Source organism: Phycodurus eques, chromosome 20 (assembly GCF_024500275.1).
Source record: "Phycodurus eques isolate BA_2022a chromosome 20, UOR_Pequ_1.1, whole genome shotgun sequence".
Lineage (NCBI taxonomy): Eukaryota > Metazoa > Chordata > Actinopteri > Syngnathiformes > Syngnathidae > Phycodurus > Phycodurus eques.
Genome location: NC_084544.1, coordinates 15,074,075 through 15,099,280, shown reverse-complemented (window position 1 = coordinate 15,099,280; position 25,206 = coordinate 15,074,075). Strand labels below are relative to the sequence as shown.

The 25,206-nt window shown below is 41.8% G+C and overlaps 1 protein-coding gene across 1 annotated transcript; it reads right to left on the bottom strand.

Moving 5' to 3' along the window:
* Positions 1 to 862: 862 nt before the first annotated feature.
* Positions 863 to 25,019, bottom strand: sacm1la (SAC1 like phosphatidylinositide phosphatase a). Its single transcript, XM_061664464.1, has 20 exons — positions 24,835 to 25,019; positions 20,963 to 21,060; positions 20,475 to 20,549; positions 20,264 to 20,391; positions 17,864 to 18,013; positions 17,029 to 17,088; positions 16,894 to 16,927; positions 16,689 to 16,790; positions 16,341 to 16,426; positions 16,143 to 16,229; positions 15,990 to 16,058; positions 14,599 to 14,678; positions 10,620 to 10,718; positions 7,376 to 7,514; positions 7,231 to 7,300; positions 7,084 to 7,156; positions 6,870 to 6,963; positions 5,801 to 5,893; positions 5,667 to 5,724; positions 863 to 3,097 (listed from the first exon to the last, which is right to left on the bottom strand). Exons 1-20 carry the CDS (start codon positions 24,861 to 24,863, stop codon positions 2,961 to 2,963), a joined length of 1,761 nt encoding a protein of 586 aa, XP_061520448.1. The 5' UTR covers positions 24,864 to 25,019; the 3' UTR covers positions 863 to 2,960.
* Between the last annotated feature and the right edge of the window lie 187 nt (positions 25,020 to 25,206).

Genomic DNA, 25,206 nt, shown 5'->3' with positions numbered 1-25,206 from the left:
CCACCAATATTTTTGTAAGACGTTGCACAGACTGTTACATTTATCATTATTTAATTGAATTTTACCTTTCTCCGTGCATTATTACAACTGTCGCTGCAGTTCGTTCACCAGAAGATGGCACTAGTGGACTTAAACGCTCCAAAAGATGAGTTACTAAACCAGTGAGAGTAAAACTAGAGGTAAGTTTAGCAGAGAGGCTGGTAGACACCTACCAACCTACAGTGGGTACGGAAAGTATTCAGACCCCCTAAAATTGTTCACTCTTTGTTATATTGCAGCCATTTGCTAAAATCATTTAAGTTAATTTGTTTTCCTCATTAGTTTACACACGGCACCCCATATTGACAGAAGAAAAAAAAAAAAAAAACTGAATTCTTGAAATTTTTGCATTTATTAAAAAAGAAAAACTGAAGTATCACACAGCCATAATTATTCAGACCATTTGCTGTGACACTCTTATTTATTTCCTCCCACATCCCAAAAACATGCATACAAAGTTAATGGAAGACTCTAAATCGCCCGTAGGTGTGAATGTGTGGGTGGTTGTTTATGCAGTATGTGCCCTGCGATTGGCTGGCGACCAGTTCAGGGTGTACCCCGCCTCTTGCCCACAATCAGCTGGGATCGGGTCCAGGATAAGCAGAATGGACGGTAAATGAATGAATGAATTATAACATTTGATAGATAACTGCCAAAAATATAAATACTCATTTCAGTAAAATTTATTGATTTTCAAAAGGAAATTCAGCGAGCCACATCTTTACCGTTATTGATCAAATTACATGAAAATGAGCTATTGAATTATTTATTTTAAGTAGCCAAAAAAATATACGGTTAAACAGAAGACTGTGCCACAAAGGAAGTCATTTTACAGTAGTTTATTGTACAATAATACAGTATAAACAAATTGATGAAGTCTTAACGGAATTTAAAAGTAGTGATGTCTGCAAAGAACATACCATACCATAAATGCACAGGAGATTTGTGATACCTTACGATTTCTGCGAATTACCAAGTTAACATTTAAGTCACTAGCTCCACGGTTGAACATTTGCAAAACAAAAAAATAATTTAGAATAGTGGCGACACTGAATCACAAACCAAAAACTGTATGATCATATAACATTCAAGCTATATTAATGCTGTACATGAATATATTTATTACACTGTATAGAGTATATGATACCTCAATATGATTACAACACAAAACACATTAGGACTGTTAATACAAACCCTAAATAAAGTCACAGACATTCTTGACTTAAGGAACCAAAGGAAAGAAAATGTCCGTCAAATAAGCAAAATGCGTAAACAAGATGTATACAGAAACTTTCTATTGGGTTTAAACAACATGAAGTTGTCTGTGCAAATTGGAATGGACAAAAAACAGTCGCACTATTGTTTTGTGTTTATAATACAATAATTATTCATATAAGCTATCAGGTGGAGGAACTATACAATTGAATAGCTTCTTCCAAATATTACGCTATGTTTGCAAATCATGATCTCGTGTGTGCAAACATTCACAATAATTGTTTCTGCAAAAAAAAAAAAAAAATCCTGTTAAATTATAACCATTAATAAACTACTTTGAATATTTAGAAGACTGCACAGTATCCCCATAATCACGTTACCACACTTAGAGGGAAATACAAACAAACAAAAAACAATTAATGACTGTGCTAAATATAGCAGCAAAACAAGTTAACTTGTGTACAGCATGAAATAAATGTTTAGTACTTCTAACAGCTTAATGAATAGCATTTACTTATAGCATATAACTTAAAAGATGCAACAGTTTCATACATATGTCACATTTCGTTGTGTGCTAAAAGGCATTACTGTAAACTCGTTTTTTAATATATGTTCTTAAATATATAAATGTTTCGGAAGTCACCTTGAATAACCGTCTGCTTAATAGGGGCAATGAAATAGTTCATGAGACTCTTGTAAAGTGACCAAAGCTTTGATTTCTAAGGTCATGCCAATCATCCAGTAATATACAGTATATATCCAAATATTACTTTGATACCGAGGAATAAACATTATACACTATGACAAAATAAGTGAACAATCATTTGATTTGTTTCTGGACTACATGCATCTTGATAAGGTTTCATTGACCAAGTTTGTTTTTGTTGTTTTAATGTATTATTATTATTTTAATTACAAATGTTTTACAAATGCCTCAAAGGCACCTGTAAGCAGCAAGACATTGAACAGGCAACATTTTATCCCAAGGTTGAACAAGATATTAGGTTTTAGTAGTACAGTGAAGCCCGGTATATTTATGGTTCAGCATTCGTTAATTCGCCTAATCGCATATTTTTGGAGGGAACCTATCCTCTGTTGTACACTGAAAAATTCACCTGTTTGCTGTTTTTGTGCTCAGGCCAAAGCAATAACCGTATTGGTTTGGCATCATCTGGTGTCATCTAGGTGCCAAGGAAACAATTTGAAGACACTATGACAAGCTTCATGTAGACAAAAGGAGTCCTTTTGTGCCATCTATATGCAATTACAAGTGCTTTTAGGGAGCGGTGCCAATGACTTGTGGATTTTAGCTTTTCAGGGCAAGGCTTGGTCCCTAATCTCCCACAATTAGTGAAGGTTGACTATATACACAAAATTGTAATGAGATTGAAGAATCCTGATAAAGAATCCATAAAAGAATATGTGTGAAGAATAGAGTAATAGTGGCAGTGAACAGTACTTGGTCTCCACAAAAAATGTTTAGCAATGAGGAAAATCTGTTGAAATTTACCCATATGCTTTTCGGAACAGATCAGCCATAATCCACATTTTAGGCTCTCTAAAGCACGAATAAATTTAAGGGAAGTCAGGACACATCAGACAACAGTGTAGTCTTCATATGTGGATAGAGAAGGATAATGTTGACAAGGTATCTTGGTCTCATACTCAAGCTGTTTGTCGTGTACCCTAAGATGTACAACTACGACTCAGTCCATTTTCTCTTTGTGAACAAGTTTAGGAGCATCCACAAAGTCTTGCCCATTAAAGAGGATGATTGTTGCTGTAATGGCGCTGCATGCACCCCAAAACATCACATACGCAAAAGTCTCTGTCCATGTGTCACCTGAAAGACAACAAAGCCTAAATAGTATCAATGTGTTGCTTGGTATGCATCTCTGCATGATAAAATATGCACACAAAGGTCAGATATTTAAACATTGTATGATTGTAAAATTTTCAATTTCAACGTTTATGCATTATGGGTATTAAATTTGAGAAATTTACATTACACCAAAGTTACCATGGCAATGATGCAATTCTTGTTTCTACAAGGTAGGGGTACGATCCAAATAACTTTAAAATGCTAAACTGACTGAACTGTAGGTTTGTCTTGAAAGTAAATTCATACAGACATATCGTGAGAAATACAAAGAATACAAGGGTCTTATGATGTATAACAACTATTTCCCAAGGTTATAGTTTCAAAAAGTACGTTGATAGTGCACTAATTTCTATGTATTTAAACATCTATCTGAAAAGAAACAAGTGGCTCACTTAAAGATTAAAAAATATGGATAGATTTGAGTGTGGGAAAAATGTAGTCACATGTATGGACTGGATTTTTTTTTTTTTTAATTATTATTATTCTAGCGTGTTTGGTCATCGTCAACCTGGAAATGAAACAATCTGGAACTGACAAGGGTGTGTTTGGTAATAATTGCTCATGCGGATGGAATGACATATCAGGGCCTTTTTCATAAAAAACAAACAAAAAAAACAAAAAACTTCCCAAATGATAGGGGTTTATTCATTTATAGTACTGGAACATGTATCTTCACTGAGGAAAAAAATAAGTAAAATAAAATAATTGCTTTCTACTACTTTCTAGCCACTGGGACTCACCCACTTCAACTATTACAATAATTGTTACATGCACCAACAAGTATATTTTTCACTGCCAATTGTAAGTGAGGTTATTACAGTGGGTACGGAAAGTATTCAGATCCCCTGAAAATTTTTATTCTTTGATATATTGCAGCCATCCATCCATCCATTTTCTACCACTTATCAGAGGTCGGGTCACGGGGGCAGTAGCTTGAGGAGCAGCGGCTCTACTCTGAGATCCTCCTGGATGACCGAGCTTCTCACCCTATCTCTAAGGGAGAGCCCGGACAGCCTGTGGAGGAAACTCATTTCGGCCGCTTGTATCAGGGATCTTGTTCTTTCGGTCACGACCCACAGCTCGTGACCATACGTGAGGGCAGGAACGTAGATCGACCAGTAAATCGAGAGGTTCGCCAGAGATGCTCAATTGGTTTTAAGTCAGGGCTCTGGCTGGGTCATTCAAGATCAGTCACAGAGTTGTTCTGAAGCCACTCCTTCGTTATTTTAGCTGTGTGCTTAGGTTCATTGATTGTTGGAAGGTGAATGTTCGAACCAGTCTGAGGTCCTGAGCACTCCCTGTACTTGGCCGCATTCATCTTTTCTTCGATTGCAACCAGTCTCCCTGTCCCTGCAGCTGAAAAAACACCTCCACAGCATGATGTTGTCGCCACCATGCTTCACTGTTGGGACTGTATTGGACAGGTGATGAGCAGTGCCTGGTTTTCTCCACAATTAAGGCCAAAAAGTTTATTTTGGTCACATCAGACCAGAGAATCTTATTTTCTCACCATCTTTTTTTTTAGTAGGCTTTCATGTGTCTTGCACTGAGGAGAGGCTTCCGTCGGGCCACTCTGCCATAAAGCCCCGACTGGTGGAGGACTGCAGTGATGGTTGACTTTCTAGAACTTTCTCCCATCTCCCGACTGCATCTCTGGACTTCAGCCACAGTGATCTTTGGGTTCTTCTTTACCTCTCTTTACCAGTTTGGCCAGCTTTAGGAAGGGTTCTGGTCCTCCCAAACGTCTTCCATTTAAGGATTATGGAGGCCACTGTGCTCTTAGGAACCTTAAGTGCAGCAGGCTTTTTCTTGTAACCTTGGCCAGATCTGTACCTTGACATAATTCTGTCTCTGAGCTCTTCAGGCAGTTCCTTTGACTTCATGATTCTCATTTGCTCTGACATGCACTGTGAGCTGTTAGGGCTTATATAGACAGATGCGTGGCGTTCCTAATCAAGTTCAATCAGTATAATCAAACACAGCTGGACTCCAATGAAGGATGATCAGAAGAAATGGACAGCAGCCGAGTTAAATAAGAGTGTCACAGCAAAGAGTCTGAATCCTTATGGGTCTGTGATATTTCAGTTTTTCTTTTTTAAGAAATCTTAAAAACTAAATAAAATAAAAAACAAATTCCACAATTCCGTTTTTTTCTGTCAATATGGGGTGACGTGTACATTAATGAGGAAAAAATTAACTTAAATGATTTTAGCAAATCGCTGCAATATAACAAAGAGTGGAAATTTTAAGGGGTCTGAGAACTTTCCGTACCCACTGTATATTGTCTTTTTACAGACAGTTTACAGTTTATGTGATTGTCGATCAGAAACTAGCCCACTCCATAGATATGTTTTTCAGACTGTCCAGTGAGGAGGCCATAGGTAAAAAAACGATAATTGTACCACCAATTTGAGAGATTTAGTTCAAATTTTAAATGAGTAATAACAACACAATAATCGGTAAGAAGTCCGGCAATGGTTTTCACAGTGAGTTGAAAATGGTGCTGATTAAACAGAAGTCAAGAACTTACCAGCCATGAGAAGACATACAATGCACATTGAGAATGCCACCAACATGACGATAGGTAGCTGTATAACAGGATTCAAAGACAACATTGAAGTTCAATGGTGCTGATGCAAATTGACAAAATACTGATCAACTGACCGTGAGGAACTTCCAGTCCTTCTGCACCCTCAGAGGACCGGGGCCGTCTGATTCATCAATGGCAAAATTACCCAGAAACAAATCAATTGAATCCTGCAACCAAATAAACGGGTGTGATGATCTTTGTGTTTCATCATCCAACCTATGTGCATTATATCTATGTATAAAATAAATAAAATAAATTTTCCTGCCTCCAGTGGCCAAGGTGTGCACACCAGAAGGAGCAGCACAATGGCTATTGTATTAAAGCAAAAAACATTTAACATTCTATCCAACTGTTATTACTGTATGTTTTATACAATGAATGAATGGCATTTCCATTCACTTCAACCGGGAAAGTTGATTTGAGTAATAGGCATGGTCACAGAAGGAACTAAACTCATAAGTCAAGGTACCACTGTAATTGTATATGGTCACACGGGATGCTGTCACTGATGGTGTCATGCATCTACTTATCAGTTTTCTGAAAGCTGCGTAAAGCACGCTACACACATAAAAATAAATCTGACAGATTCCTGGTTTGAGCTCCATTCCTCCTTAAAACCAACTCAAAACAAAGGACAATTATTGGATGGATCAAAAGATTATCCAGTGGTGTAGTAAGAGTGATTTTTCCCCTTCCCTGTTCAACGCCGATAACGGTCAGGGCAGACATGTTAAACATGTTCAGTATTCACGATGAAATGCATCATTTTCTCTGTAATCAAAATGTACACAATAAATTCCCTGTCCTAGTCATTATACCTTAAAATAACAGCTTTAATATAATCGTGGCCTTGCTATGGCGACCACGCATCGCCAACGTTCGTGGTCAATTAGGAGTATGTTGGACCATGCATTCATGACATTACGTTATCACCCCAATGAGTTATGTAAGTGTTGAGCACATACTGTACATTCATAAGATTGTCTCCCCCCCCCCCCCCCAAAAAAAAACTCTGTGACCATTCAGTGACTTCTAATCTAATATCGATTATTTGATATTTAGTAATGAGTGTTGTCACTAAAGTGACACATTTCAAAAATTTATTTTTAGCACGGCAAGAATGTATATGGTACTGTAACATACTTGTCTGAAGCCATCAGAGAAGTTGTTTTTGTAATAGCGGATCATAGAGTTCCAACCATCCATCAACAATCCCCAGTGTGTTCTTTTCCCTGTCCTGAGTAGGGGGGAAAAAGAGAAACTTTTGTCAAGTAGAAGATATAAGAAACTCCAATATTGGCAATCTAGAAAACACCAAGTTAGTCACTTGATATGTGAAAAGTTGGTGTTACTGTACCTTGTGAAGTCTGTTTTTAATGCACCAGTTCCTGCATACTGTACCGCACATGCATTTGCATTGTCAGCCCATGCTGGTTAGAAAACACAGAGATAAGAGTAAGCTGACCCCACACGTGACATGCTAACAAGCAGATATTAGTATTACCATTTTTGTAGATCTTCTCAAAGTCAGCCTGTTCTTCAAGCCGCTGTCCTACATTTAGAACACCCATTCTCTGAAGACACACAACCGGATACACATTGCGAACCTCATTTAAATGTGCTTTTTTCCCCCCTCAGTTAATGTTTACCTGTAGCTGAGACTGCAAGGAGCGTCGTGCTAAAAGGCTCTGGATGACATTGGTTCTGTCCAAGCAGTCCATACAGTTACTGCGGAAGACACCTTTCTGCTGGACTAGTACCTTTCCGTCCAAGTTAACCATGAAGTAACTGCACATAGAGAGAAAAGGATTGTCCCCTTCTTTGTGGTATAAAACTTCCATATTACCCGAAACACTTTCATATACAGAATTCCAGCTTTTATTTCATAGTATTTACATCTAGATGTGTTAAACGACTCAGGACAGGGTACCTTTTGTCCGTAGCCACCCACTTTTTAAGTGAGCAAACGTGTTTGAACAAACATTATTAAATTAAGTGAACAACATTTTATATTTGGTGGCATAATCCTTACTTGGAATAACTGCATCAAGCCTGCAACCCATTGACTTCACCAGACTTGCATCCTTCATTTGAAATGCTTTTACAGGTCTTTACTGCAGCCTCTTTCAGTTCTTGTTTGTTTCTGGGGGTTTCTTCCTTCAGTCTCCTCTTCAGGAGGTAAAATGCATTCTCTATTGGTTTAAGGTCAGGTGATTGACTTGGCCAGTCTAAGACCGTTCACTTTTCCCCCCTGATGAAGTCCTTTGTTGTGTTGGCAGTGTCTTTTGGGTCATTGTCATGTTGCATTATGAAGCTTCTCCTGATTAGTTTGGATGCATTTTTCTGTACACTCCCAGACAAAATAGTTTTGCAGACTCCAGAATTCATTCTGCTGCTACATCATCAATAAAGACTAGTGAGCCTGTTCCAGAAGCAGCCATGCAAGCCCAAGCAAAGACATTACCTCCACCATGCTTCACAGATGAGCTTGAGTCTTTTGGATCATAAGTAGATCCTTTCTTTCTTCATACTTTGGCCTTTCCATTACTTTGTTAGGAGGTTAACCTTGATCTCATCAGTCTATAAAACTTTGTTCCAAAACCTTTGTGGTTCATGTTTGTACTTCCTTGCAGAATCCAATCTGGCCTTCTGATTCTTCTTGCTGATGAGAGGTTTGCATATTGTGGTATGGCCTGGATATTTATTCTCTCGAAGTCTTCGAACAGTGGACTGTGATACCTTCACCCTTGCCCTTTGGAGGTTGGTAGTGATATCACTGACTGTTGTCTTTGGGTGTTTCTTCACAGTTCTCACAATGTTTCTGTCATCAACTGTTGTTGATACCCTTGGCCGACCTGTTTTGTCTGTTGCTCAGTACGCCAGTAGTTTCTTTTTCAGGACATTCCGAATTGTTGTATTGGCTATGGTCAATGTTTGTGCAATAGCTCTGATTGATTTTCCCTCTTCTCGCAGCTTCAAAATGGTGTGCTTTTCTCCCATAGACATGTTTGCTTAACAGGAAATGTAGTTTTCACAGGTGAAACCCGCAGCCAAAAACAAGCACTCTCTCATGTTTAAGCAATCAATCTAAAAGGCAACACAGCGACCTACGCGAGGATACTGTTCGTGGACTTCAGCTCAGCGTTCAACACCATCATCCTTGAACTCCTTTCCTCCAAGCTTTTCCAGCTCAGCGTCTCACCTGCCATCTGCCAGTGGATTTACAGCTTCCTGACGGAGAGGACACAGCAGGTGAGGCCACCTCATCCACACGCAGCATCAGCACTGGGGCGCCCCAAGGTTGTGTCCTCTCTCCGCTGCTCTTCTCGCTCTCTCTACACGAACGACTGCACCTCAACGCACCCTGCTGTCAAACTCCTGAAGTTTGCAGAAGACACCACTGTCATCTGCCTCATCAAGGATGGTGACGAGTCTGCATATCGACAGGAAGTGGAGCGGCTGGAGCTGTGGTGCGGCCGACACAATCTGGAGCTGAACACGCTCAAGACTGTAGAGATGATCGTGGACTTCAGGAGGCATCCTTCGCCACAGCTGCCCCTCACGCTGTCCAGCTGCCTTGTGTCAACCGTCGAGGCTTCATGTTCCTGGGAATTACAGTCTCTCAGGACCTGAAGTGGGCCATCAACATCAACTCCGTCCTCAAAAAGGCCCAGCAGAGGATGTACTTCCTGCGGCTTCTGAGAAAGCACGGGCTGCCACAGGAGCTGCTGAGGCAGTTCTACACAGCAGTCTTGGAATCAGTCCTGTGTTCTGCCATCACAGTCTGGTTTGGTGCTGCTACAAAAAAAGACAAACTCCGACTGCAACAGACAATCAAAACTGCTGAAAGGATTGTCGGTACCCCACTACCCACCCTTGAGGACTTGCATGCTCCCAGAACTAAGAAAAGAGCGTGCAAAATCCTCTCGGACCTTCCACATCACACCCCAGCTCTTCCACCTCCTTCCCTCAGGTAAGCGCTACCGATCAATGCAAACTACAACTAGCAGACATTCCAACAGCTTCTTCCCTCTTGCAATCAACTTCTTAAACACCTAACCTACAATTCCATTGCAACATCTGGCAATTTTTTTGACTGAAGTTCGTTGTCACATTTCTGTGGGGCCAATAATATATTACTCGTGCACTCACTGTAGTAGTCTCACCATGCTGCACTATTTGCATATCTGTTTTTGACCAATACTGGCCACTCATGCCAGAGTAGCATCTGCTCCATTTGCACACTGACTGAGGAGTATCTGCAACATTTGCACAATCAACATTGTCCCAGACTATCGTACTACTCGCTTGAAGTCTCTGCGCCCTTTGCACAATGGTCATTGCACCGGACTATTGTAATATTAGTCATTCGAACTGCTCTAAGTGCTAGAGGACTCTGCATCTGTTGCATAATTGTCAAAAAAATACAAAATTTACCAGGATTACCAGATAACTAGCAACCCTTTATGGCTCAGTGACTGTTTTTCTCAATGTCTTTATGTCTCAAAAGTGTTCTCTGTCAATTGACTGTCTGTTGTCGTACTAGAGCGGCTTCAATTACCGGAGACAAATTCCTTGTGTATGTTTTGGACATACTTGGCAAATAAAGATGATTCTGAACACCTGAGTACCTATAAACACCCATCAGTCACATGTTCCAATACGTTTGCTCACTTGAAAAGTAGGTGGGTTCAAACAAAAGGTGCTCTTTGCCGAGTTGCTCAACACATCTAGATGTTAATACCATGAAATAAAAGCTGGAATTCTGAAGTATTGTCTCATATTCATCTTTTGATGTGAAACCCAAATGTCTTCAGTTTGTAACAAAAACAAAGGAATTTACCTTGCCATTCCAATACTTGTGGAGGGGACTGTAGCTGCTGTGTGACATACCTGTATTCCTCTTGTGTCTCAGCTACAACATCCACCAAGATCTGGAGACGATCCCATCTCATGTGGCTACACTCTTTGTGGAAGTCAAAGGCTATGTAACTGAGGATGGAGACCAAAATGTTCTGAATAGGAAATGGTCACTTAAAAACCTGTGAAAGATTGCCTCATCTTGTTTCTTTTATGGCGGCACGGAGGACAACTGTTTAACACATCTGCCTCACAGTTCTGAGGACCCGGGTTCAAATCCGGTATCACCTGTGTGACGTTTTGCATGTTCTACCCGTGCCTGTGTGGGTTTTCTCCAGGTACTCAGGTTTCCTCCCACATCCCCAAAACATGCATCGTAGGTTAATTGAAGATTCTAAATTGCCCGTATGTGTGAATGCGAGTGCAAATGGATTTTGTTTATATGTGCCCTGCGATTGACTGGCGACCAGTTCAGGGTGTACCACACCCTTCTCTCCCACAGTTAGCTGGGATAGCCTCCAGCACACCCGCGACTTTAGTGAGGATAAGCATATTACATTGAAAAAATGTGCTCATCAGATAATCCCTCAGGCGATAAAACATTCACATACAAAGATCATGTTAACTGCAACCTTTGTTCGCCACATCAGTGTACTCACTGCAAACCCAAAATTTTAGTGGGTGGGGGAAATGTAACTGATACTGAAACATACAGTGGAAACCATAACGGATAAAGTTATACGTCTTCGTTGTTATTTTTGAGTTGCAAATCTTTCATGCTCCAGTTCTCTTTTTCCCCAATTTAATAATAATAAAAAAATCTTATGTATTAATAATCTTTGGAGCTCCCTTCTTAACACTTGCTTCATGGGGTGACCTCTGCACACCACATCATACAGTACCAATGGGTTGCCAGGTTTGCGTGCGCTATACAAAGACAACAATGTTGAGTCTTATGAATACCAAGTCAAAGTCAAGTCATGTTTTTCATGTTTTGGTCAAGCAAGTCCCAATTCCTAAATGGGCGACTTGAATCTGACTCGAGTCAAGTCCTGAGTGATGCTCGAGTCCCCCACGACTGCAAATAAAATTTGTTGAAAGTAAAACAAAGCAAAGACCTTCAGCAAACCTTATCTTTGATGACTACAGTTATTTTTTTAAGGTCCATTGTCATCAATCCCTCCTTGGCTTATCATCACCGATTAGTGCTGTCGTTCACAAATGATTCATCCATCCATCCATTTTCTTTACTGCTTAGCCTCACTCGGGTCGCGGGCTGCTGGAGCCTATCCCATCTATCTTCGGGCGAGAGGCGGGGTACACCCTGAACTGGTTGCCAGCCAATCGCAGGGCACATAGAAACAATCAACCATCCGCGCTCATATTCACACCTAAGGGCAATTCAGAGTTCCCCAGCACACTACCATGCATGTTTTTGGGATGTGGGAGGAAACCGGAGTGCCCGGAGAAAACCCACGCAGGCATGGGGAGAACATGCAAACTCCACACAGGCGGGGCCGGGATTTGAACCTCGGTCCTCAGAACTGTGAGGCAGATGTGCTAACCAGTCGTGCACCGTGCCGCACAAATGATTCATTCAATCAAAATAATATTTTGACAAAACGTAATGAATAGAATCACTTCATCGGCGAACGACACTGGGATAGTCACTGAGGCTATCCTGCATGCAGTTTGTCTATATACTTGAGCGCAACTCACACGCGCTGTTTTGAAAATCTGCTGGCTCGTCCAAGTCGGGGTGTCGCTGTAGCTGGTATTGGCTCGGACGCCACAAGGTGGAGTTTCCTCTGCATTTTATGGCCAATTTCGGTAGCCGTTTTTACTTTCCATAACAAGGAACAAAGCAACAACAATGGCGACCGTGGAACAGGGCTAGAACAAATGGACCGAGATGACCAGATGACACGTTTAATTATATTTCAAAATCGATCAAGAAGGCGCTGGCGTCCCCACTCCACCCACCTTTTCTCCTCTTTATGCGGATGTATTTGTCCCTCATGAGTTTCCACTTTCGCTGGCACTCCAACACCTCTAAACCTACCGCCGCTGACATTTGTGCATCTTTGTAACTTTTAGTGCTAGCATCATAAAAATGCACATATTTGCACACCTCCTCCCACAGCCTCTCCTCAATCTGTTCCATGTTTTGTATTTTAAAGATGGCGGTATTGAGGAAGGGGAAAGCAGAGTACGTCATCACAGCATGTAACTAAAATGGACCAATCACTAGAGATGATCTCCGCGGCATTCTGCGCGCGGCGACAATTTGTGCCATGTGTGCGTCAAGTGTCGACCCAATGCGTCAGTCACGTGATGCAATGCGGGCGCTGTCGCCCACGCGGGAGTATCAAGAAGCCTTAAGGGACAGCCCGGACACCCTGCAGAGGAAACTTATTTCGGCCACTTGTATCAGTGATCTTGTTCTTTCTGTCACAACTCACAGCTCATGACCATCGGTGAGGGGAGGACTGTATATCGGGTGGCAAACTGAGAGGTTTGCATTTTGGCTCAGCTTCTTCTTTACCACAACAGAGCGATACAGAGTCCGCATCACTGCAGATGCTGCACTGATCCGCCTGTTGATCTCCCGCTCCTTTCTTCCCTCACAGGTGAACAAGACCCCGAGATACTTGAACACCTCCCCTTGGGGCAGGCTCTCTTCCTCGACCTTGAGAGGCACTCCACCCCTTTTCAACTGAGGACCAGGGCCTCAGATTTGGAGGTGCTGATTTTCATCCCAGCTGCTTCACATGACTGCAAACCACTCCAGTGAGAGTTGAAGTTCATAGCTTGATGAAGCCATGAGAACCACATCATCTGCAAAAAGCAGAGACGTAAAACTGATGCCACCAAACCGGAGCCCCTCAACATCTTGGCTACGCCTAGAAATTCTGTCCATGAAGGTAATGAACCGAATCAGTGACAAAGGGCAGCCTGGACAGAGTCCAACTCTCACTGTAAACATTTTCAACTTACTGCTGGCATTGCAGACCAAACTCTTGACGCCGGTCGTACAGAGACTGAACAGCCCTTATCAAGGGGTCCGGTGCCACATACTCCCAGAGCACCCACCCACCACAGGACTCCCCGAGGGACACAGTCGAACGCATTTTCCAAGTCCATAAAACACAAGTAGACTGGTTGGGCAATCTCCAATGCACCCTCCAGAACCCTGCTGAGGGTGTTTTGTTTTTTTAAATCTCCCCAGCTTTCCTAGTTTACAGTATTTGGTGAATTCCGCAATACAAGAAGAAAGGGGACTCACGTTCACCGTGGAGTAATTTTACTGCATGTATACCATCCAAAATAAAGCAGTTTCTGTTGCAAGTAACTGTCTACTATGATCCGTGAATACAGAGTCCCTCATTAAGTGAATATGTTACCGGGTGAATGCTCAGAGCTGAATCATAAAATGAATGACAAATTACAGAAAGAGTTGAACAAATCATTTTAATTAACTAATTCTTGCAAATGACTATCTACTATGATTCGTGAACGCAGAGGCCCTCGTTAAGTGAATATGTTACAGGGTGAATGCTCAGAGCTGAATCATGAACTGAATGACGAAGTACAGAACGAGTCGAAAATTCATTTGAACTAATTCTTGTATTTCAGTACAGTTGCTGTCATCACTATTACTGATGCCAATGTAAAAGTATATTCACACAAAATTAATGGACCGAGTGAGGGCGCAAGGTCAATCAAACCCTAGTTTTATTCGGGTTTTACATTCTCATTTCAGTTTTAAACCATATTTCCACTGAAATTTTAGATCGAATTCCCCATTTGCATTCAGAGGGTCCGATGTAAACCTTCCATCATGAACTATCCTGAAAGAGTATTAATACCCACTTAACCATACGAGTTGGATTAGAGGCGAAAGACATGTAGCGGATGTAAAGTATGTAGCATTGTTACTATTTTTCTGTAGGCTATGTTGTTTTTAAAACATGCCACAAAAAATAAAAACAATAAAATTAGTACTACTTACTTGAGCATACCATTATTCATACTGGACACCATCTTGGCAAATGCCTGTTCAAGTGGCTTTTCAGACCCTTTCTGATTTACCTGGAAAACAATGCACAATATATATACAGGTATATAGAAAGGTATATAAAAAATAATCAAAAAAAGAAAATATAGCCACATCATGCCACGTGAAATATTTTTTGCAGATTAATTTCCACATCTCTCATCTTAATTTTGTATTGATTGCATCACTATTTATCCCCACATACACCTCTGAAAATATCAGAACAATCGATCATCCCACATGAGGAAGTGCTTTCCTTTCCACATACAGTATATACATGGCTTTCGTCATCTTAATTTTTTAATTCATTACACCACAAATGCCTCCCAATAGAGTTCCTACAGATCACAAAGCATTTCTGTCGGTGACAATGGTTAAGAGACGCGGACTTTGGTTGGGCGTCATAACATCAGAAAACGAGGGCATCCATCTCCGGGGCAAAAGCGTTACATCGCTTTATGTCCTAAATCTATGGCTGATCTTCAAAATTTATGAGTTGGCCTACATCCCCATTTATGCCACTTACACCTCTGAAAATATCAGAACAATCGATCTGATAGCTACGACTTCATGAAGCAAAACGTTTTCCTCTACTGAGATCATTTGCATGAGGCTTGCAAGGATGTGGCACTCACCCGCCCGCAGCATTTGTAACATTTTAATGATGACACCCTAATAAATTAGCGATTGTCGATTGAACATAACATTGGATGCATAGCTGTTGTTCATATGAACATAACATTGGATGCATAGCTGTTGTTCAATAATATAGGACAGCATATCGCGGTTCACCTATTGGGGATTCAGTGCGTCTGATTTTTTTTAAAAATCATGTCCACCTGACAGCAACAGTATATAAAATATGACAAATTACTGCCACCTTATAATATAGTACATTCCTTTTTCCACACCGGCTATGTAGTGATTTTGGTCCCACTTTTGCCCTCCAAGTCACGCCAAGACAACGAGGCGTGTCGATTTTGGGGATGAAAAAGGGGCATTTATTGTTTAGACAATTGCTCCAAAATTCATTGATATTGTTCGAAATGACTGCCAGTTTCATTTTCTTGAGCAACAATTACATAAAGACAACTTGTAGGTGAAATATGGACCATGAAGACCACATATCTCCTTTAAGTAACATTTTAAAAAAGCCAAAGAAAAATAGGAACACACATGCGGTATAGTTGAGATGCATTGAACAGATCTTAGCTAACGTCAAAAATTATATCACGGTTGACCGTGATTTGAGGTTTTATGCATCATTAGAAGTGTAATCCTCCAGAATTCTTTTGTCAAATTCAGACTTGACATTTGGCATAACTGAATTTGGATGTTTGACTCACCAGATTAAGAACGGTTTGTTTCCCATAGATTAGGAGCTGAGAGTCAAAATGGCTCTGGAAACCATCCAACTGAAACATGTTTCCAAGTGGTTAGTATCAACTTCTCTCCATTGAAAGAACACCACACCAACTCCTGTAAAGGCCTGTTCTTACATGACTGGTTGATTTGCTGATAATAGGTTTAGGTTTGTATTTAAGGTTGGGCCTTTGACTCCAGTAAAAAGGCATAGATCCTCTTGTCTGTGGTACAAAAAGAATATTGTGAAATTATTCAGCAACTTTTAAACACGCTCGTAATGAATGACATAATGAATCCAGTCAAAGCTGACCAGCCACAGTAGTCATACTTGCCTGCACAAAGGAAGCTTTGGCTCCCTCATATACAACTATCTGCTCAGTTTCAACAAAGTTAGCAGCATGGCCTTCTGAGTCGATTCCTGGAGAGCAGAGTACAGAGAAGCATGTAGAAGCAAGCCTGAAAAATGCACCTTTTCTGCTTCTCAGTGTAAAGATTCCCAGGAAAACGGTCATACTCAAGTTAGGTTTAATGCAGATCATCAGAACCAAAATTACAATACAAACATCTTATTTTTGTTTGCTCCATTATAGAGTCATAGCATGTGACTTAAGTGATTTTGAAACACTAGACAGACCGTATACTTTCTACCTTCTTGGTGCAGCTACATGCTTTTTTGTTACCTCTCACATAGTATCTGACACCAGCCCGGAAGCAACTTCTCCGGGATATGAGGATCCACTCAAAGATCTTCCCATTGATACGACACGGTTTCATGACAATGACTGGACCGAAAGATCAAGGAAAGTATTCTGTTAAGTGATCCTTTAAAGGACAAATCTTATCATTTCTCCATCGTCAATTAAACATATGTGGTAAAAAGGATACAGCCGTGTACAACAGGGAGAGCAAACCTGTGGAGCTATAGTAAGTTAAATCATAAATCAGAGGTTAAGACGAATTGTAAAAAATACGGAGCTATTAAGTGAAAGTGAGTTTTGCCTCAAAGGACAGTCATGTTACCTCTGGTTCTGCTGCCAGCTCACGGAGGAGATTTGCATTCCACACAAACCTCTGATCTGCCTGAAACACATCAGCCACACACTTCATCATCTATATATCAGTTCTGGTTTGTGAGCTGTGAATTTGTAATTCTGTAAATGTCAGAAGGTTACATTTGATTAACAAAGCATTCACTTTGGCATAGGGGTTCTCTTCTATAACGCCTAAGCTGTTCAAGGGTTTCGAGGAAGGCGGAGCCTCCACCGCAGAGTGGTCACCAGACGACACAGGGCACATACAGAGACAGACAACCCATTCACGGCGTCATAGTTTGGGAAATGAACCCGTCCCATGACACAATAATTGACAACCCCTTAACCACTTTACATCATACCTTGCGAACGGGTGGGACACGGGTGCAGACTTATTCTCCATTTTTTCTTTTTCTTTTTTTAATGGTAGTCAGCATTATAAGAGACAGATATTTTTGAGAGTCCTTTTTCAATAAACCATGAATTTGAGGTCTCTCTCATACTTGGCCAGTTGTCCTATAGAGTCCTGGAGCAATAGCTCTCCCTCCCTCGTCTCCAACAGGCCCACACTTACAATGCGCTGCACTCATCTGTGCCCAAGAACATTTATGTACATCATCCCTTTGACACGGCGGACGAATGGTTAGCACATCCGCCTCACAGTTTGAACCCCGGTCCTCAGAACTGTGAGGCAGACGCTCTAACCAGTCGGCCACCGTGCAGCCTGATCAATTGAATAAAAACATTAATTCAGTGTGGTGAATACGGCATACAACTATAAATTCCCTTTGATCATAAGCATGTTTATTTGTTGGATCACTCACCCTCTCAAACAGGCTCATCTCCTGGAAGTCAGGGCTGGTATTGGCCAGCCGCTGAAGGGTGTGCGTCAGGTCGTAATCAGTGCAAAAGTAGAAACCGTCTGTCGTCAGCACATTATTTAGCATGGATAGGAAGGTCTTATTCTCCTGAGACTAGAAAAGGACAGAAAAATAAAATCTTTTACAGGGGCTCGAAAAATTGCATACCCCTATGTAGTAGCTGTAAAGATGTCGAAGAAGCAGACCAAAGTATGCCAGACCATTGTTCCCTAATGTGCAAACCTCACTTTTTGTGGTATACTTTTTTTCAAGCTAAAAATATCACAACCTCACAAGGTTATTGTTTAAAATCGGATCCCCTTTAGCCTTCACCATAGTGGGGAATATTCTTCCTGGTGTCCCTCACAGAAATTACAAACAAGTGAACATTATTCTTAAAATAAATAAATAAATAAATAAAAACAAGAATAATACATTTTAAAAAATAAACAAAATGAAATAAAACTCCAGCTAATAATAATAATCATAATAAATCATCTAGGCCACCACCGATTGGAAGTTTTATCCCACAGCGGTCTTAAATAAACAGCATTTGTAATTACCAAAATATATTTGTGTTTTTCTGTCATGGTTAATAGACCACTATGTAGAATCTTTCACCAAACTTAGATGTAAATGCTCAAATATAATTAACGTTCAATTAATTTTCTAAAATACCGTTTTCCCCCAAAATCTGAATAATCAAGCAAGTTATTTTTTGATTAAAAAGTCAAACTGTAGCAAAATGCATTCATGAACAGAAACGGCTGCTTTTTGAATGATAAGATTTGTTTAACTTTGACTTTTCAGAGAAGCCCGATGAGGTGACTCAAATTTGAGAGTACAAAGGTCAAGACTTTGAAAAAAGTGAGGCTGCATTGCTTTGCACCCTGGATAGGAAGCCTTTTTTTAGTGTGGAGAAGACTGTGGTTGTGTGCAAATTGTGCAACAAGGAGTGGGGCACATCAAGCCTGCGGCGTCACCTCAATGCAAATAATTTGCAGTGAGCGCAGACACCAGAGGTAATGTTGGCGCCAACAGCTCTAGTACAAGGAAGGCTAGTTTGTCTTGCTGAATGAGAAGAATAAACAGACTTGAGTTATTGTGAGATAAAGGTGACATATTATTTGTCTCCGCTGCAGCTTTCCACTACATGAATAAAGTGAATAAACTTTTTTTTTTGCTTGTTGTGAAATTAATCACGATTATTATAGTTCTTTTTTTAAAACTGATTTACACCAAGAATTTAGATAACTGTTAGTGGGTGTAAAACACGCCATCTACTTAGATTTTAATCTTTTACTCATGTTCCAAATACCAGCTGCTCAATTGCATGTTCACTCTAACAGATTGCGCACATTGATGGCAACAGGTGTAAAAGTGGTGGAGACTGCCATATTTAATTGAGGGTTACGCACTTTAGGTAGCACTGATGATTTTCACCATGAGTAGGGAGAGCACCACAAAATTATGTTCCCAGTGTCTGCTGCAGCCCTGAGGGAATTTGGCCATTTTTTCCCAACGGTTTTTACCTGTGAAAGGTTACACTCGGTTACGTTGCCGGAATTGTAGTGTGTGGTATGCTGTCATGCAGTATGCAGCATAATGTACTGGCAATCCTTATTTTTTTGGTTTTCCTGCCTTTCACACACTTGAAAGACGCTGACAACTTTTACCATCCTAGCTTAGTGTCACCGTAGGCACACAACTCAAAAGGATTGTGTCAGACTCGTACCTACCAATGCATATCTGTGATTTGTACTTGGTTACTGGACACCTCTGTTCCCATTAAGCAGACACAATCCTGTGAGCACCTGGTTAGTAGATCAGCTTCCAAATTGATTTGTGTGAGCAATCAAGTTTGCGCCTCTTTTTGTAAGCGCAAGCCTTTAGTAAATCTGGTCATAATTGTAGTTGCTGTGGTCAGTAAAAGCAACACCAGTAAGTATTGTGAGAGAATGAGTTGCATGTTTTCTGCACACTTCTGCTGGGATAATAGGATCAGACTGCTAAGCCACTTTGCACAGCAGTGAAACCTGATGTGAACCTCCAACCTTTCTCTGGTCACCAATTCCATATGCTCTCAGTTATTGTTACCACTTAATGCACTCTTTAAACATTATTTAAAAAATAAATAATTTTTATTAAAAAAAAACACTGCTATTTTTCTGAAGACAACTACTGTATACATCTCTACCATGTTCTTGAGAACAAAACCACTGCAATACCTGCAGTTTATCTCAGAGGGTTTGTTTCGCAATCATTATTAAATTTCTACTGCCTTACAACACCAATATTCTGAATTACAATCCACGTTTCCGTAGCGTTTGCTAGCTTTCCCCGTCTTTGCCTGGGTTCTTATACCTGGATCTCTGATAGATGCAAAATTGTCTTCTTGTAAGAGATGATATCAAAATCCACTGCTTTCCACACTGCGTGACCCAGGAGGCTGCCCACATTTTTCTTCCTTGTGATGACGATTAGGTACATCCCTGTGTAAAGTCAGTTGGTGCAATATCTGTCATACTGAACAATGCACTGAATATCCGTCAATAAAATACTCTGTAGTACCTACCAGCAACCAAGCGAATGGTTCCCATGATACCACAAATAGGCCTGGTCACCGCTGATGCAGGGATATCCTTTTTACCTGTGAAAACACGACAGATTAGCTGTTTTAGAACAGGGGTCTCCAACCCTTTTCACTGTGAGAGCGGTTTTGACAAGATAAAAACAGCTGGAGAGGCCTTCTATGAATACGGATAAATGTCACCCAGCATCACAATAGCACCGATCGACACAATTATGCTTGCCAGACATTTCCAAGAGGAAATAAGTGACTTTTTTTTTTTTTTTTTTTTTTTTTAAAATGGCACTGTATTCATAGAATGGATATAAGTAAATGCATTTGAATCGCAGCAGATCTTAGTAATAGTAATCTTTGAGTAACCTCAAGAAAGGTTGTTCACGGTGTACAGTCAAATATATTTTTCGTGAGTTAATCAAGATGTTTGGTTTGTAACACATATTTGTCTCATGTAGTTTGCGTAGACGCCTTCTTACTTGTGAGCGTCATCTCATTTGACACCCTGTCGATAGCCAGGACAGCATCAGCCCCTTCATCGCAGGCTTCGATGAAAAACTTTTCTGGGGTGGTGTGTCTGACGAGAGATATGGAAACATAAGAATTTGCAGGTGTATGCTATAGGTAGAGTAGCTAGCTGGCAAATGCTGCCTCAAACATGCCAAGAAACAGCTTTGGAAAATGTATTGTTCTACTATGATCAAATATCAACTGTAATTTCTATACCGCTTATACTTAGGGTCGTAGGTGAGCTGGAGCCTATTTGAGCTGGCTTCGGGCGTACACCCTGGACTGGTCATCAGCCAATCACAGCGCTCATACTCACATTTACATCTAAGGACAATTTAGAGTCTTCAATGAACCCAACATGCGCTTTTTTTTTTTTTCTTAATGTAGGAGGAAACCAGATTACCCGCAGAAAAACCCACAACAGCAAAGAGAAAACATCCAAACTCCACAATGGAAGGCTGGAGCTCGGATTCAAACCCCCAATATCAGAGCTGTTATGTGGTTGCGCTGACCAATCCACCACCATGCTCTGCGCCTGTACGTTGGGGTTCACCCCGGTGGACGAGAGCGTACCCTCTGTCCACCTTCGGGTGGGGGGGACGGGTCCTGACTGTTGTTTGTGCGTAGGCACCTAACAGCAGTTGAGAGTACCCACCCTTTTTGGAGTCCTTGAAGGGGGTGCTGGAGAGCGCTCCCGCTGGGGACTCCATCGTTCTGCACAGCGGATTGGCGTGATTGGGAGGAACGGCCCTCCCGATCAGAACCCGAGCGGTGTTCTGTTATTGGACTTCTGTGCTCGTCACGGATTGGCCATAACGAACAAGCATAAGGGTGTCCACACGTGCACTTGGCACCAGGACACCGTAGGTCGCAGTTAGATGATCGACTTTGTGGTCGTGTCATCGGACTTCCGGCCGCATGTCTTGGACACTCTGATGAAGAGAGGGGCGGAGCAGTCAACTGATCACCACCTGGTGCTGAGTTGGCTCCGATGGTGGGGGAGGATGCCGGTCCGACGTGGCAGGCCCAAACGTATTGTTAGGGTCTGCTGGGAACGTCTGGCGGAATCCCCTGTCAGAAGGAGTTTCAACTCCCACCTCAGACAGAACTTTGCTCACGTTCCGGGGGAGGCGGGGGACATCGAGTCCGAGTGGACCATGTTCCGCGCCTCCATTGCTGAGGCGGCCGACCGGAGCTGTGGCCGTAAGGTGGTCGGTGCCTGTCGTGGCGGCAATCCCCGAACCCGCTGGTGGATACCAATGGTGAGAGATGCCGTCAAGCTGAAGAAGGAGTCCTATCGGGCCTTTTTGGCCTGTGGGACTCCTGAGGCAGCTGATGGGTACCGGCTGCAGCTTTGGTGGTCGCTGAAGCAAAAACTCGGGCATGGGAGGAGTTCGGTGAGGCCATGGAGAAAGACTTCCGGAGGGCTTCGAGGAAATTCTGGTCCACCATCCGACGTCTCAGGAGGGGAAAGCAGTGCACCACCAACACTGTATAGTGGGGATGGGGGGCTGCTGACTTCGACTCGGGACATTGTGAGTCGGTGGGGAGAATACTTCGAAGACCTCCTAAATTCCACCGACACGCCTTCCCATGAAGAAGCAGAGTGTGGGTTCTCCTATCTCTGGGGTTGAGGTGGTTAAAAAGCTCCTCGGAGGCAAGGCCCAGGGGGTGGATGAGATTCGCCCAGAATTCCTCAAGGCTCTGGATGTTGTGGGGCTGTCCTGGTTGACACACCTCTGCAACATCGCGTGGACATCGGGGACAGTGCCTCTGGATTGGCAGACTGGGGTGGTGGTCCCCCTTTTTAAGAAGGTGTGTGTGCCATCCACAGGGGAAATCACACACCTCAGCCTCCCTGGTAAGGTCTATTCAGGGGTGCCGGAGAGGAGGGTCCGTCGGGAAGTCGAATCTCAGATTCAGTAGGAGCAGTGTGGTTTTCGTCCTGGCCGTGGAACAGTGGACCAGCTCTACACCCTCAGCAGGGTCCTCGAGGGTGCATGGGAGTTCGCCCAACCAGTCTACATGTGTTTTGTGGACTTGGAGAAGGCGTTCGACCGTGTCCCTCGGGGAGTCCTGTGGAGGGCGCTTCGGGAGTATGGGGTACCGAACCCCCTGATATGGGCTGTTCGGTCCCTTTACGACCGGAGTCAGAGTTTGGTCTGCATATCCGGCAGTAAGTCGGACTTGTTCCCCGTGAGGGTTGGACTCCGCCAAGGCTGCCCTTTGTGACTGATTCTGTTCATAACTTTTATGGACAGAATTTCAAGGCGCAGCCGAGGCGTAGAGGGGGTCCGGTTTGGTGACCTCAGTATTACATCTCTGCTTTTTGCACATGTGGTTCTGTTGGCTTCATCAAGCCGTGATCTCCAACTCTCACTGGAGCAGTTCGCAGCCGAGTGTGAAACGGCTGGGATGAGAATCAGCGCCTCCAATAAATGTAACCTTTTTTTCAAGTTTTTTTTTTACCAAGGCATTCAATAGTGCCGTAAAAATGGTAATAATAATAATTTAAAAAAAGAAAACACTAGCACAGCTTTGATTGCTTGAGTAGTGTCACATGACAAGAGTTACAGTTCCCATAATTTGCCTGTGTATTTCTCTCACTACTACTACCTTAACATGCTCTAAAGAAATGTGCTAGTTAAACTTCTCAAAATAATGTTATAATAAATATTATTGAGTCTGTATAAAAGATACCTCAAGTCCACTGAACTGGCACTATTTGATTATTACCAAAATGTCGTCCAATCTATCTAAGGGTTAAATTAACAAGAAACAAAGAAATTATGAAACGGCTTGAAAAACAACAACAACAACAACAAAACTTCCCCAGAAACAAAAAAATAGAGCTCACAGAAACAGGTTGTGTAACATACCGTAGAGCATGATTCCTGCAGAAGAAAAGTGTGACCTATTGATTAGCGTCGGTGACAAATTGAACTAGAGAAATGCATGTACACTGCTCTAGTGACAGAGCTGCACAAACACCCTTTTGTTGCCTTTTCATAATCCAAACCAAACCAAAGACTGTGTACACTGTTCACAGCCCACACCAACGTTTGCTCAAACAGATGATTTAGTCTTTCCGGTTACGGTATGTTGAAAGAAATGCTCTCTCTCTCGCTCTCTCTCTCTCTCTCTCTCTCTCTCTCTCTCTCTCAAAAACATATTACACAAGGAGAGTTCACTCATCCAGCAAAGGCAAAAACGACATTTTGAATGTGTTGTAAATAGTCTTGACTAAATCATGGTGTGACAAGACAGTGAGTGTTGAGAAGTAAGGGTAAAAAGCTAGGTCACAAATGTGAGGTGCCAGTTGATACCATACACGAATACACGTTTCTGCCTCATATTTTTACTTTCACATGAACGTGACCTATGTTCCCCTCGACCATGACGCCAAATATTTGTAACGCAAAAAAAAAAAAAAAAAAAAAAAAAAAAGCGTTACAAATAATTACATTCTCGGAATAAATTGACAACAACTAGTCCTTTGTGGGTTTGTATGGGAGCTACAGTGAAAAAATACTAACTGCCTCTCTGTTCTCGTATATCATTCCCAAATTGGTTATATGTGCATACAGACAAAAACCCAGCTCAGTCTTCGATATTTTGCCGTGATACAGACTAATTACTTTATTCATGATAAATGGGGAGTTTAAACTTCAACACTTTCCGGACGGCGAACTTTAGCGGTCTTGTCACCTCGTTTACAAAAGCTACATTTCCGCCCAGGTTATGGCTATCACCGTCTTGTCGCTTGATTCCAGGGTGCAATTTGACCGACGTCGAGATTAGGTGTTTAAAAAGTAAACGGTGTTAAATGTACAGTACTTACAAATTGTATCGCTCGTAGGCGGTCGCCATCTTCGCTGCGTCGACCTAACCAAAGCGACACCAGAGTGACAGCGTCCGAGTTTGTGTTGCCAGCTCAGAGATGTTGAACGCGGAAGAAACCTTCGTGTTTAAATTGATGCTTGTCTATGCAATCTGGCAACCACGGAGGCGTAACACGGGTAGAAAATAAAACTAGATGTGCAAACGCACTGTAGTAGCCCGGCTAAGCGACGTAGCTATGTGGTGGCCACATTGGTGGGGGCAATTTTATAATAAAAAACAATGCATGTATGTAAAACTAAACCATAACTTGCTCATTTATCAACCGATTTTCATGAGGTTTGCTTTTTTTGTCAATAGCAGCACATTTGAT